Raw genomic sequence first — 13,548 nt, forward strand, 5'->3', positions numbered from 1 at the left:
TTCAAATAACCCAACAATCCAAATTATCCACCCAAACTATAAGAGATGGATTATTAGTTTTATTTTTTAATTGAATTAAACTTTTTCTATTTTTGTTAGATTGGATGGTAGGTTGGCTAAAAAAATTTGGATCGATCTGATCTAATCCAATCCAATCCAATCCAATATATATATATACAAAGTTTGATTACTCTGTATGGATTAATTTGTGAATTTTTAATATTTTTCTTTTAAAATTGTTATAATATTTATCTCTATTTAAAACTTGCAATAACTATCATATACGTTAGTTATTAGTCATGTTAATATATAAATTTACATATTTTCAATTAAAAAGAAAAATAAAGTTAAAACCCATCAACCCAACTTGAATTTTAAGAAGTGGGTTCGATCCTTTATTTGGATCATTTAGGTTATCAACCCAACCAACCCAAATTTTTAGATTGGTCCAAAAAATACCTTTTTCCAAATATCTATGATAGTTATTGCAAGTTTTAAATAGAGACAAATATTATAATAATTTTGAAAGAAAAATATTAAAAAATCACAAATTAATCCATATAAAGTAATTAAACTTTAAAATCCAACAACCCAACTCAAATTTTAAGAGGTAGATTGAAACCTTTATTTGGATCATTTAAGTTGTCAACCAACCAATCTAAAAATGGATTGGTCCAAAAAATACCTTAGTACCCAACTTATGTACACCTGTACTTGAATGTGTAATGCAAATGGACGGATTTACATAATTATTATAGTTATTTGCAAAATGGAGAAACAGATCTGTTTTTTTCTTTTTCATTTCCCCTTGTGCCTAATTTGTAAATAAACAAAATTTCCACCAGTCCTAAAGACCATTGAAACTAGATATATAAACAAATACAAACTCTAGGAAGGAACCGATTTGAAGCTCACATTATAATACATCCATCCAAAATTAGAAACATATATATTTTCAGCACTAAGAAATAGAGTATGATGAAAATGAAATAATATCCAGGAAAAGATTCGTTCCTTTTATTATTTTTTTTTTTTAATATCTTGTTCGGCTCCTAACCCTGCAATATTTTGGCTCGTCTTATCAGCAAGTATCCAAACGTGATGAAATCGTTGCACAACTAATAATAATACATACCTTGGTGAACGAGAGTAAGAAGGTGAACGGGAATGTGAACGGGAACGGCTTCGAGAGCGAGACCGAGACCGAGAACGAGATCGAGACCGGGAACGAGAATAATATCTCCGTGACCCTCTACTTCTACTCCTACTCCTACTCCGGCGGTATCTTCTGCAGTAAGCAATCAAATCATTGTTGAGTCTCAAAACTTTAAAACGGACATACGGTGTCAACAATCAACGAAGTACAGTTAATTACTATTCCCACTTGTCTCAAAAAAAAATTACTACTCCCAGGTCCGAGATCATAAATCATTTAGTTAAAACTTCAAAACAAGAAAACGTACCTTCTGGGTGAACGGCTGTAGCTTCTGCTGCGGCTCCGATGTCTATGACTATTTAATCGGCTAGTTTCCGCCAGCTTTTCCAGTCTCTGACGCTCCTGCTCCCTCTTTTTAGCCATTTCTGCAGCTGTATCTTTCTTAACTGCATGGGTCATCCAATTGTTCAACATAAATGCCAGAGAAGATATTAAAAAATCTTGAAATAAAAATAGCTCCCGTACAAAACATTCATAAGGGTAGAAGGGTCAAAAGGCATAAGTTCTTCATTGATTGGGATAATAACGTTCCAGAGCAGACCTCTTAAACTAAGTACATATACCACCCGACATGGTGCCGAAGTTGTTTGTTTTACAAATCTAGGATACAAACACAACAGAGACACATCTATTAAAATATGCATTTTTTAAAATATATATAATTTCTATACCGTAATAAAATTGATAGTGAATAAGTTTAATGGATTGATATGCTTAAAAATGAGTTTGATATATTCTGTGCTCAAGTTTTCTATTTTCGTCATATTATTGTGTCTATTAAGTACTCCTAAAAAACTATTCAATGCATGTCGAACAAATGTTGAACACTGACTTTCTACAACTAGAGTCTAACACATATCTATTGAACTATTAAACTAACAAGTGTCAGAATGTCAAATCGTCCAACACAAACATATTAGTCAAATCGAAGTGTTCATACTTCTTAGGTCTTAGAGAAGACCCTCCGCAATGAAAATGCACACATACTTTGTTTATTAAGTTGTTGACTCATGATCCTCTTAAGTCGTTCCTGTGGAGTTTCTTTCTTTTCCCCCTGCTTTAAAGGCCCTCCGGAAGAACTTGCCTTTGATAACTTTGCAAGGGCTGAAGATGTACTGTTCAAGGAAAGGAATGTCCATAATTATTGTACTTGGATTCAAATACTAATAACTACTTTACAAGGACTCAAATGCCCATAATTACGGTACAAGGACTCAAAAACCCATAATTATTGTATGAGTACTCAGAAGCCCATAATTATTAGACAAGGACTTAAATGCCCATAATTGTTTAATAAACTTTAGAACATAATAACTTCACATGCAAAAGGCACCAAACATTAGTAATTTAGTATTGGAAATGTATCAACATCAGTGTCTTTTTAAAGCTCAAGGCGCAGCTATAAAGTGCAATAGTCTTCTAGGGCCAGGGCAGAAGAGAAAAAAAATTCAGGATTATTTTTGGGAGGTGCACTATATATAAAAGCAGTAGATAAAAAAGAGAGAGCATAGTTGAAGTGGAAATATGAGAAAAAGATCCTTGAACACAAGAAATTCTACATTTAGGCTTAGCAAATTTGATTTTATTAGGTAATAAAGAAAAAAAGTCCCTAATTATTGCTATTTTATAAAAATAATGGAAAAACCCCAAGGCCCAGAGCTTTGAGCCTTGGGGCTTCACAAAAGGCATGTGCCTAAGGCACACCCCTTTTCAAGACGAGGTGTCAGACTTGCACCTTGCACCTAGGTGCACACCAGGATGGCTCTTTAAAAACTGATCAGCATCAGTTCACAGGAACTTGACACTAAAGTAAATTTAGACTTCATAAATACCTTACTGATGGTTTTACTGCTCTACTGCTCTTTTCTTTATCAAGTGTCACGCCAGATGCTGGATCAATATGCAATGCCTCAAGGATCCGACCAGATGACGGCCTGCATGAAAGCACAAGGGTAAGAGATGCCCATTATAAAAGTTCTATGCACATTTGCTAGTGATTATGTTAAATCCATTTTAGGGAATATCTGAGCTTCAAAAAGGAAGCCTCCTTCCATCTTGCCGTGGGCAGTTACGCTGAAAATCCTAGGCCTGATCTATACTAAACCACACCCCTCAGGTAACAAAATGGAGAAAGCTGCAGCACAGTAAAGATTGTCCAATCTATCTTCGCAATAATGAAAGGTCGAGTGCTCCGACCGGTTTATCATATCAGGCTGAGATGGAGGAGATTGTGGTGGAGATAGTCCTTCTAGCCTCGGTTCCTTGCTTTCGCCAGATCCCCCAAATTCAGTGATGAATTCAATTTTTGGAGTCCTTGGTTTGCTCCGATGAACATCATCAAAATGGCCACGAGAATGATGCCTTGAGTATGATGGGGAATGTGATCTAGACCTTGATCTGCAGAATAATATGATATAATAAATCATCAAAAAAAAAAGTAATTTAAAAAATCCAGTTTTGTCTGTAGAAACCACAAACCCTGCTAGGAAGCTCTGATTTCAATCATAACTCAAAAGACATACCTTCTTGAACGTGGATAAGCATCATAAGTTGGACTTCGTCTAGATTCTCTACACGTGAAAATAGAATGCATGATTATAGCTCATAAAAGTCAACTGCCATATCATACCAGTGAACAAAAGAGTGAATTCTTATCCTCTTCATATCATGAAAGAAAATTTTATTTTTATACCGGTAAGGATCATGATGGAGGACTCTGGTACCAGTAATTCGTGCAGCTTCTCTTTCCCTTTCCCGTTCCATTTGAGATGCTTTCCTTCTTTCCTTGCGACTTAGCTTCCTCTAATAGTTTCAGATTTTATGTTTATGAGACATTTGACTATCAGAGAGCTGAAACAAATGTGGTATTTTTCTTAGGCGATGATGGAAGTGACTTACAATTGCAGGATCACCTTTGATTATTTCCTTTTGCCTCTTCTCTTCCTCCTTAGCCTTTTTATCCATGTAAACAAGCCATCCGTATCTTTTCACTCCGAACTCTTTTGCTATTACCTCCATTCCTTCATCATTACTGTCATCACTGTGAAAATCCTCATACTCATCATCCTCATCATCTTCATCATCACTAGCATTATCATCAGCATCTGAATTTGATTCCTCCTTCCCATCCGCCTCATAAGAAAACCCCACTTGCGAGTATGATCCCTTACTTGCAGAAGGAGGCTGTGGTTGCTGAGATCTTCATGTACGCACAAGAAAGATCATAAAAAAAACTATATAAAATTCAACAGCAGCAATTCCATCCATAAAACTAACGTGAAATAAAAATGAAATTATTGAGAACAAAAGACAATGAAAAGTAGAACCGGAATTTAGAGCAAAGTTAAAATTGATACCCCCACAAAATTGTAATGATCTAAAACATAATCCACTCTAGGATGGGTACAGTATCTCAACATGAAGACACACCAATATGAATAAAATCATTTGCACAACAGTTGGTGGTTTGTGCTTGGGAGACCTCTAGAGGCAAATCAGTAACGGGGAATTGTTAGAGGGAGTGAATAGTAATGCCAAGGTGAACTTAGGTTTAATAGAAATAAAATAAGGTGAAAGAGAACAGTAGTAATCACTAACTATGTTTCCATCATGATTGGTACATGATTTGGAGGGCTTTGAAGAACATGTAGGCAATAGATGTACGTTGAACATGAATATTTTCCATGCTTATGTGGCCCTATCAAGTTGTCCACACTTTGTAAGTGAAGTGATCAGGTGTAGGAGACTTCATCGAAAATTGAAAAGATGACACTTGAAGGAGCATTAGGGAAACTGAGGTAGTCCTGGTTCCGAGTAATGGTGGATAGATTAGATAAAATTGAAGGGCTTATTACTGTACGCTAAAGAAGAAAACTATGAGGCTTATTGGAGATCAATGTGGATTGTGGAGGTCATATCAAAAGAGCAAGGCTATTGACTTAAAAGTATAAATAAAGGCAAGTATTGACGTGGAAAATATCATTATGGGTATTCCAAGGGAAGTAGAAATTTCAGGAGAAAAATTAAGAATGATAGTGAAGGTGGTGATAGCACCATTTTCCAACAGCTTGTTAATTAAAAAAAGTACACACTTCATTTTTTTCCCTCTACAACCGCCTTACAATTATATAATGTAAATGACTGATTCTTGTTCGGTAGAAATGCTGAAGGCAGGGAATGATTTTATTCAATAGGAAAAAAAATTGAACAGAAATCTAATTCTACAAAAGGAGGATAAAGGTATGGATATTGAATTTCCAAAACCCAAACCACCTCACAGTTTAGAGTACAGAGAGACAACTCCCAGGCAATTAGAAAGATGTGAACAAGGAAAATTAGGACAAAATATTGTTCCATGTCCGTCCCATATATATATATATATATATATATAGAGAGAGAGAGAGAGAGAGAGAGAGCAGGAGAGAGAAACCTATCAGATACAAATGGAGCAGACACCTTGGCCTCCATTTCTTGATTTACGTGTTGTAAACCATCCTCGTCATTAACTGTTGACATAGAATTGTACAGAGCTTTGTTAAATATATACATCGTTATTAAAAAAAAAAAGACATACAAATAAAAATAACCTTTGCCCTTATTGCTCATCAAATAAGGAAAGCTAGGGGATTTGTGCATTGAACTGTTAAAGGATTTAAGAGTTCGATAAAAGTGAAAAGAAGTACCCACATCCTCGACGCCGATGCTTAATTAAATCTCGATAACGCTGAAAATTAACAAACTCTTCTAACTCCTCTTCTTCCTCAGATTTTTCTTGTGTTCGAATATGTCGGGATCCAGGTTCTCGGATGAAATCAAGCAGCGCACGTCCATCAAATCTGCTCAAGAAATGAAAACCTACTCCTCAACCTCAAATCATAAATCTTTAGCCAAACAACATACTTAGAATCAAACAGTCCTCAGAAGATTAAAAGAAACGGACCTATCAATCATAACATCCTGTTTTCCATTCCAAGGAATCCTGTAGACAGAAGTTGCAACAAAAATCCCAAAAAGGTAAAGAATTAAGATGAAGTGGATGTCTGGATGCTAAAAAACAACAATGCCACCGAACTAATAAAACAAACTCTAACAATTGACGAAATTTCGGTCAACAAATGATCTAATATAACAAAAATTTAACATGTATCAATTATGGGCTGAAGGGTTAAAATTTTAAAGAACCTCCTGCAATTAAATTCTCAGTTTCTATTCATCGGCAAACAAATACATCGTTTCTCGTTTAAATTTACGCAATGAACAAAGTGAAGAAGAAACTGACGAATTCCCAAAAGGCAAACAAATAGCAGAACTTCGAATAATTTAAGAATTTTATACTGAAGTCAGACAGAGTCGGACAACATTAGCCAGCTCCAATATCTTTAACACCGAAAAAAAATCCGAATTCGTAATATACCCAAGTATTTTTTATATCTAATGCAGAGAGATGAAATATAAAATTCTTACAGGCCTTGCTGGTCCTCAGTTGCTTGATAGAGACCATCGTCACGGTAGACACGGCACCGAGTTCCAACGACCTGGATGGATTGCTGAGGATCGCCACGGCGCTTGGCGAGAAAAACAGCGCGCCTTTGAGCTCGCTTTCGAGCAGCGTCCATCATATCGTGGACCTTCCTCTCGGATCTCCTGGCCTCGTGCCACATCTCTGGAACGGAGCAATGCGAATTCCAAGCGATTTTGATCGAATCGGGAAGATGGAAAAACCCTAATTCCCTTCTCTGCTCATAGAACTACGAAATTCTCGATGACGAAGATGGTCTACCGTGCTTCAATGGCATTGATGAGAAGGTTCTTTTGGGCTCTTACTAGTTTGGGCTTTTTGCTTGGGTTGGGTAAAATTTTTTTTTTTCTTTTTTTTCACTTTGACTTAATTTTATTGGGGAAAAATAAGATTTTTAAGTTCAAGTGTACAACTTTATTCGGGACAAAAAATAATTTTAATTTTAGTGTCTTTTTAGTTCCAAAGTTTCTAACGCAAATTTTGTAGTTAAGAATTTCAATTGTGATTTTTTATGTTCTTATTTTTAACCTGATTAACTAACGTGACATGTTTATTGAATATAAGTATATTGAAGTAGCATAACATAACAAATAAAGAATAAAATAAAGTAGAAATTGGAAGAATGTACAAAATGCTCATTATCTATAATATTTGCCCAATTGACACCCAAATAGAGGTACAAGTGGATGAAATAACGAAATGATAGACACTATAGTTAAGAGTTTCCTAAAGATCAATGGTTATCAATTATTATGTATAACAACAACGTGTATCTTTTTTTAATAATTCGATTAGTGAGAACCTTAAGTAAGGCAAGCTTCACCCAAACGAACAATTTGAATATCTTCATAGAAAACCTTTTAAAGAGTCAAATTTCAATTTTAGAAACTAGCTCGAGATAGCAAGTTATGCAATTGTCAAGAAATTTATAAGACCATGCAATTCAAACCTACCTAATTTATGAATTCACATCCAAATCCCAAGTTATATATATATAGTAAATGTGTTATTATTTGAGGTAAATATCAATTTATACACCTAAATTTATTGGTTGTATCAATTAAACCATAGAATAATAATTGTATCAATTTAAATGAACTTTCATGGCAAGTGTTTCAATTTACACTCTCCTCCAGACTTTGTTCAACAAATATCGAGTGAAACTTATAACATGAGTCATTAAACTTTTAAATTTTCATAAGCAAATCAATTTTAACCTTTCTAAACTTACTTTTGAAAATCGTCTGCATATTAATTCTCAAATGTGTGTAGACTTCATCAAATGTTGATTTTTTAAAGTGGATGGTTAGAGTAAATGCATGGACAATTACAAAAAGAAATTATAATCGAAATTCTAAATTGGTTCATTCATGAAAGTTTAAAGGTTTAATTGTATAACTATAAGTTTCACACGAGGTTTTTCCAAACAGAATATAATAGATTGTGTAAATTAATATTTTTGCAAAAAACTCAAAATTTAAATTAATATAATTATTAGTTGGATTTTAATTCATACATTCTAAAGTATTTTAGAGTATAAATTGATTTTCTTGTAAAAAATAAAAAAATGTGGCGACATGTGGCACCCATTCTCCATAAGGATTTACACTGTTTTCTTTAGTAGTTAATGCTAAAAAAAATATATAATTGGTTTGGGGTGAACAACAGTTATCCCAGAAAAATTTGTTACGTGAAAAATCTATTTTTTTCAAAATAATAATAATATTTTTTTACTATGCCACATAATATAGTTATAGCATACGCTACACATACCACTTAAAAAGATGTTTGGGGCAAGAGACTATTTTAAGACCATAATTACCAGTTTTTTCAGCAGTAAATATTATTTTGTATTCTTTAATTAGTTACAGTCAACACTATTTTAAAATCCTTATTTGCTATAGTATTTTAGTATTTGCTATCGTTTTTACTATTTTACATTTATCATTTTTTTATTATTTACTACGATATTTATTAAACACGTACTATTATAATCTAAATTAAAATAATCTACACCCAAAACACAAACTATTATAACCTAAATATAATAACTTGAAACTATAATAATTAGAACTATAATAACTAACTCGTTGTTCAAAACGCCTCTTTAATTATTGTTGTTAATGCTAAATGTTAATCCGAACGTAATCAAGTTAAAACCATTATGTGTCTATCTTAAAAGTCTGACAGTTAAAATTGCTGTGCAACTTCAAACTAAAAAGACAAAAATAAAAACAAAAAAGCCCTTAAATATAGGCATTACAGCCTTCAATCCTATAAACAGCAAAGAAGTAAAGACCATATAATGAAGAAACATAAACCTCTCATTCTGTCTCTTTTTACCAACCAGCCCCCATATCCTTCAATACTTCAAGCAAGCCATCATCAGAAAAACCTTCTTGGAATCCCATCTTTCTCAAACCCCACACCCATATTTGTCTCGACCGAGCGGACTCGAGCCATGGCCAAAGCCACACTTGCCATCGCAGTCGTATGGGCCGCTCTAATGGTTGTAACCGCGACGGTCATCGGTGTGGTGGAGGCCAACTTGGGTGTGAATTGGGGTACAATGGCATCTCACCCATTGAACCCAAACATTGTGGTGAACTTGCTCAAGGACAATGGGATCAAGAAGGTGAAGCTGTTTGATTCTGACTCTTGGACTGTCAGTGCATTGGCTGGTTCCAAAATTGAAACCATTGTTGCCATTCCTAATGACCAACTTGAGAGCCTTGCTTCTGATTACAACCTTGCCAAGGATTGGGTTAAGGAAAATATTACCACTCATATCTATGAAGGTGGCGTCGATATCAGGTTTCTTTCCTTTCCTTTTTCTTTTTTTCCTTAAATTATCGTGAATGTTTAAGGTTGTGTCTAGTAAGTTATTAAAGAATGACGTAATATGTTAATCGAAATGATGTTGAATCCAACACGAAAAAGGAAAAAAAAAACTTTATTAGTTGTCCCCTTCCCTTGTTTTCCTTCCACCATTTGTCAAACATGCAATGTCAAATAAGCTAACTTTATCTTAAAATTTGTACATGAAATAGTTATGAAAGCATAAGGAAAATATATAAGTCAATTTTAATCATGCATTTACACCCACTAATAGTTCCTTTTTTTTTTTTTGTTAGGAAATTTTTTTATTTATCCCCTAAATTTAAAATTTGTATCCATTTAAAATTTGAAATAATAATTATATTAATTCAAATTACCTTAAACTTTTATAAATATATAAATTAAAACGCTTTCAAATTTTGTTAAAAAAATTTGAAAATATTTCATGTGAGATATATAATTGTTCCAATTCATCTTCTAAAGTGTTATTTGTGAATTAATTTGGACCTTCGTGTTAAGATTACATTATAAAATCGTTTGTGCATTTAGTTCTTACATACTGTAGACTTCTTCAAATGTTGAATTAACAAAATGGATTATTAGAATTGAAGCAGGATACTTTTCAAAAGAAATCTTAATTAAGAGACCAAATTTTTTTCCTTATGAAACTTTAGGGCTTTGATTGATAAAATTCTAGGTCTCACACGATGTTTATTCAAATAAAACATGATAAAGGGTGTAAATTGATACATTTATAAAAGTTTAGAGTTTAAATCGATATAATTATTAGTTCATAGTTTAAATTGATACAACCCTTTTAAACTTTGTGATATAAATTGATATTTTTCATTTTTTCTTTTAAAAAAATGTGGCTAGTCTATTATGAGGGTTATTATTAGGGGATGCAAAACATCATTGGTTTTATGGTCATGATGTGTATTTTCTAAAAAATTGGTTTGCACAAATTTTAACTGCATATAGTTGCTTGTTTAACTATTTAATTTTGTGCTAGGCTAAACTTTTTACGTGGCTAATTTGAGGCAATTTCAATGTGACTTGATTTTTGGCTTGAGGTATAGTGGTTGAATTTTTGTAAATTATATAGGTTATTTCTTATTGTAATTTACTGAGTTAGTTTTGTGGCATATAAATAATTTAACTTGAAATATAGATGAAAATTCCCCTAATAATTTACCTAATTTATAACCAATGCTCCAAATAAAAACATCCACAGGTACGTAGCTGTGGGAAACGAACCATTTTTAACGGCCTTCAACGGCAGCTACGTAAAGCTAACATTTCCAGCCATGGAAAACATACAAAAAGCTCTCAATGAAGCTGGCCATGGCAAGAAGATCAAAACAACAACCCCATTGAACGCTGACGTCTACGAGTCGGCATCGAACCAGCCCTCTGATGGGCAATTCCGATCGGATATCCACGACACAATAAAAGAAATAGTCAACTTCTTGAGTCACAACGACGCTCCCTTCATGGTGAACATTTACCCCTTCCTTAGTCTCTACCAGAATCCTGACTTTCCCGTCGACTTCGCCTTCTTAGACGAAATAGGGAAGTCGATAAATGACAAGGGAAAGACGTATACAAACGTGTTTGATGCAAACTACGACACGCTAGTTTGGTCGTTGAAGAAGATCGGTGCCGGGAATTTGAAGATCATAGTAGGCGAAGTCGGGTGGCCGACGGAAGCTAATAAATTTGCTAATGTAGAGTTGGCAAAGAGGTTTTATGATGGGTTGTTTAAGAAGTTGGCTAGCAAGAAGGGGACTCCCATGAGGCCAAATGAGAAGCTTGAAGTGTATTTGTTTGGCCTTTTTGATGAGGATATGAAGAGCATTCTCCCTGGCTTCTTTGAGCGCCATTGGGGCATTTTCAGGTACAATATTTTAAACGAATCATCATAAGTTCTATCAGATAAGTATTTGGTTTTTTTGAAATGTAATTATTATTTGCTTTTTGTTCTTCCTAAATGAGTATTTGAATTTATAATTCAAAAAACAAAAATAAGTTTTTTAAATTTAGATCCCGTTTGATAACCATTTCGTTTTCTGATTTTTTGTTTTTAAAAATTAAGCCTATTTAATTTCCTCCCTTTTCTTATAATGATTTACATCTAAATATAATGGTTGAATTCTTAACCAAATTTCAAAAACAAAAATAAGTTTTTTAAAACTATTTTTTTTTCTAGTTTTCAAATTTTGGTTAAGTTTTTTAAACCATGGGTAAAAGGTAGTGTTACAAAATCGACAATTAAAGAACACAAAAAGAAACGTAGAGATAGAGAAGATCGACACACAAATATACGTGATTCAGTAACGGTGTGTTAGCTACGTTCACGGGCAGAGGGAGAACAGTATTATTGGGGAAAATGTTTTCAGAAAATTACATCAAATGGCGTCTCTAGGGTTAGAGAGTTTACCTGTACTTTGTTGTTCAAAGCGCCAACAAATAAATTCAAGGCATTCCAACAGGTAGATAACAAAGGAAGAAATTTGGAGACGGAAGTAGTATCTATAAACTTAATTTAAAAATTAAAAAAATCAAAAATCAAATAATTACCAAATGAGGTCTTAGTTTTGAGGTTTTCAAAACTTGGCTTAGCTTTTGAATATGTTAAAAAACAAATATCTAAATGCAAGTTCTTTTATTTTAGTAAATGTTTTTTTCTCTTAACTATATGGTTCATTTGGAAGAGGCACTAGGTAAATTTAGGTATATAATTTAATGGTAAAAAAAATCTAATGATTATCGAATGGAGTACAAGTTATATTATAAACTATATTTTGAGTGCAATTTACTATCAACCTAATCAAATAAATTGATATACAATAATAGTGAAAATTTTGGTCTATTCCTATTGAGAATTCTACATTGGAAAAATTATCTTATCAAATCCAATTGAGCGGATTCGATTAAAGAATCGTGAACCCAAAGGTGCACCATATTCTTGAGGGACATGTTGAGGATCCTAAATTAGAAAAATCAAGCGGTCTCAAGAATATAGATGAGTTACTCTCCTATGGCCAATGTTATGTAATAACCTGAATCTTGTGCCACAATTATTGATACAATCAAAGTGCGAAAGTTAACAATTGAGTACCGAGGACTTTCTTTAGAATAATTAAAAGTTGAAAGAAGTAATTGAAACATTTTACGCATTCTTTTAGACGTGTTTTTTAATAGGTATGATGGAAAACCGAAGTTCCCGATGGACTTCACGGGCAAAGGGAACGACGAGATGCCGGTGGCAGCGAAGGGAGTTCAATACTTGGAACACAAATGGTGTGTGGTTAAGAATAGCGTGAAGGATTTAAGAACAATAGCAAGTCAAATCGACTATGCCTGCTCAATGTCGGACTGCACAAGCTTGGTGTATGGATCTTCTTGCAACAACTTGAACCCTAGAGGCAACGTTTCTTTTGCTTACAATATGTATTTCCAGATGCAAGACCAAAGTGTTGAAGCTTGTGTTTTTGATGGATCTGCTGAGATCGTAACAAAAAATGCCTCTGTTGGCAACTGCTTGTTCCCTATCCAGATCGTCAGCACCGGACAGCGGTTGACGACCATGAACATCGCCGATTTCGTCGCCACCGTGCTAGTTGCCCTTGTGTTGAACATGTATGTTTAAATGTGTAACAAGGTTTGAAAACATACCATATAAAATGTACATTATTATGTCCATATTTTCCTAACTAAATTTGAAAGTTTTTACGTTGATGGTTAGGGATCAATGGGTATATGTACTATCTCTAAAATATGGATAAAATGTTAAATTATATATCACTAATTTGTACTAATTATGCCGTATTTACCAATCTATAATAAAAAAACTGGTACAGTCGAAATGGGATTCCCAACCTTTAAACTTGCAATGGTGACAAGGAAATCTCTCTCAAATGTGAAGCTTATGTAGTTATCGGTTGGGGTGAGCATGGTAGGCGAAGTAGTGGTC

The 13,548-nt window shown here is 33.8% G+C and overlaps 2 protein-coding genes across 3 annotated transcripts; one reads left to right on the plus strand and one right to left on the minus strand.

The window, feature by feature from the left end:
• Positions 1 to 740: 740 nt before the first annotated feature.
• On the minus strand, positions 741 to 7,040 carry LOC120088149 (CLK4-associating serine/arginine-rich protein). Of its 2 annotated transcripts, none has more exons than XM_039045252.2 (13): positions 6,680 to 7,040; positions 6,156 to 6,194; positions 5,903 to 6,051; positions 5,646 to 5,721; positions 4,115 to 4,415; positions 3,909 to 4,018; positions 3,739 to 3,786; positions 3,413 to 3,613; positions 3,049 to 3,150; positions 2,204 to 2,331; positions 1,464 to 1,602; positions 1,136 to 1,288; positions 741 to 1,058 (listed from the first exon to the last, which is right to left on the minus strand). In XM_039045252.2, exons 1-13 carry the CDS (start codon positions 6,874 to 6,876, stop codon positions 1,034 to 1,036), a joined length of 1,668 nt encoding a protein of 555 aa, XP_038901180.1. In that variant the 5' UTR covers positions 6,877 to 7,040; the 3' UTR covers positions 741 to 1,033. The 2 variants fall into 2 exon arrangements, 1 of the variants encoding a protein (XP_038901180.1); XR_016523805.1 differs by having other exon boundaries at positions 890 to 1,058; positions 2,157 to 2,331.
• Positions 7,041 to 9,195: 2,155 nt separating this feature from the next.
• LOC120089451 (glucan endo-1,3-beta-glucosidase 8-like) lies at positions 9,196 to 13,342 on the plus strand. The gene is made up of 3 exons (XM_039046926.2): positions 9,196 to 9,548; positions 10,807 to 11,469; positions 12,777 to 13,342. Exons 1-3 carry the CDS (start codon positions 9,196 to 9,198, stop codon positions 13,222 to 13,224), a joined length of 1,464 nt encoding a protein of 487 aa, XP_038902854.1. The 3' UTR covers positions 13,225 to 13,342.
• The last annotated feature ends 206 nt before the right edge of the window (positions 13,343 to 13,548 follow it).

The sequence above is a fragment of the Benincasa hispida genome, chromosome 10, assembly GCF_027475165.1.
Source record: "Benincasa hispida cultivar pf3 chromosome 10, pf3_genome.v1.1, whole genome shotgun sequence".
Classification (NCBI taxonomy): domain Eukaryota; kingdom Viridiplantae; phylum Streptophyta; class Magnoliopsida; order Cucurbitales; family Cucurbitaceae; genus Benincasa; species Benincasa hispida.

Excerpts from the sequence above, each read along its gene's own strand:
- LOC120089451 (XM_039046926.2), top strand. The coding sequence starts at position 9,196 with ATGGCCAAAGCCACACTTGCCATCGCAGTCGTATGGGCCGCTCTAATG. Across the intron at positions 9,549-10,806 it reads GAAGGTGGCGTCGATATCAG|GTACGTAGCTGTGGGAAACG; the intron begins GTTTCTTTCCTT and ends AAACATCCACAG. Across the intron at positions 11,470-12,776 it reads CGCCATTGGGGCATTTTCAG|GTATGATGGAAAACCGAAGT; the intron begins GTACAATATTTT and ends GTTTTTTAATAG.
- LOC120088149 (XM_039045252.2), bottom strand. The coding sequence starts at position 6,876 with ATGTGGCACGAGGCCAGGAGATCCGAGAGGAAGGTCCACGATATGATG. Across the intron at positions 3,614-3,738 it reads GCTTATCCACGTTCAAGAAG|ATCAAGGTCTAGATCACATT; the intron begins GTATGTCTTTTG and ends ATTATTCTGCAG. Across the intron at positions 1,289-1,463 it reads TACAGCCGTTCACCCAGAAG|AAGATACCGCCGGAGTAGGA; the intron begins GTACGTTTTCTT and ends TGCTTACTGCAG.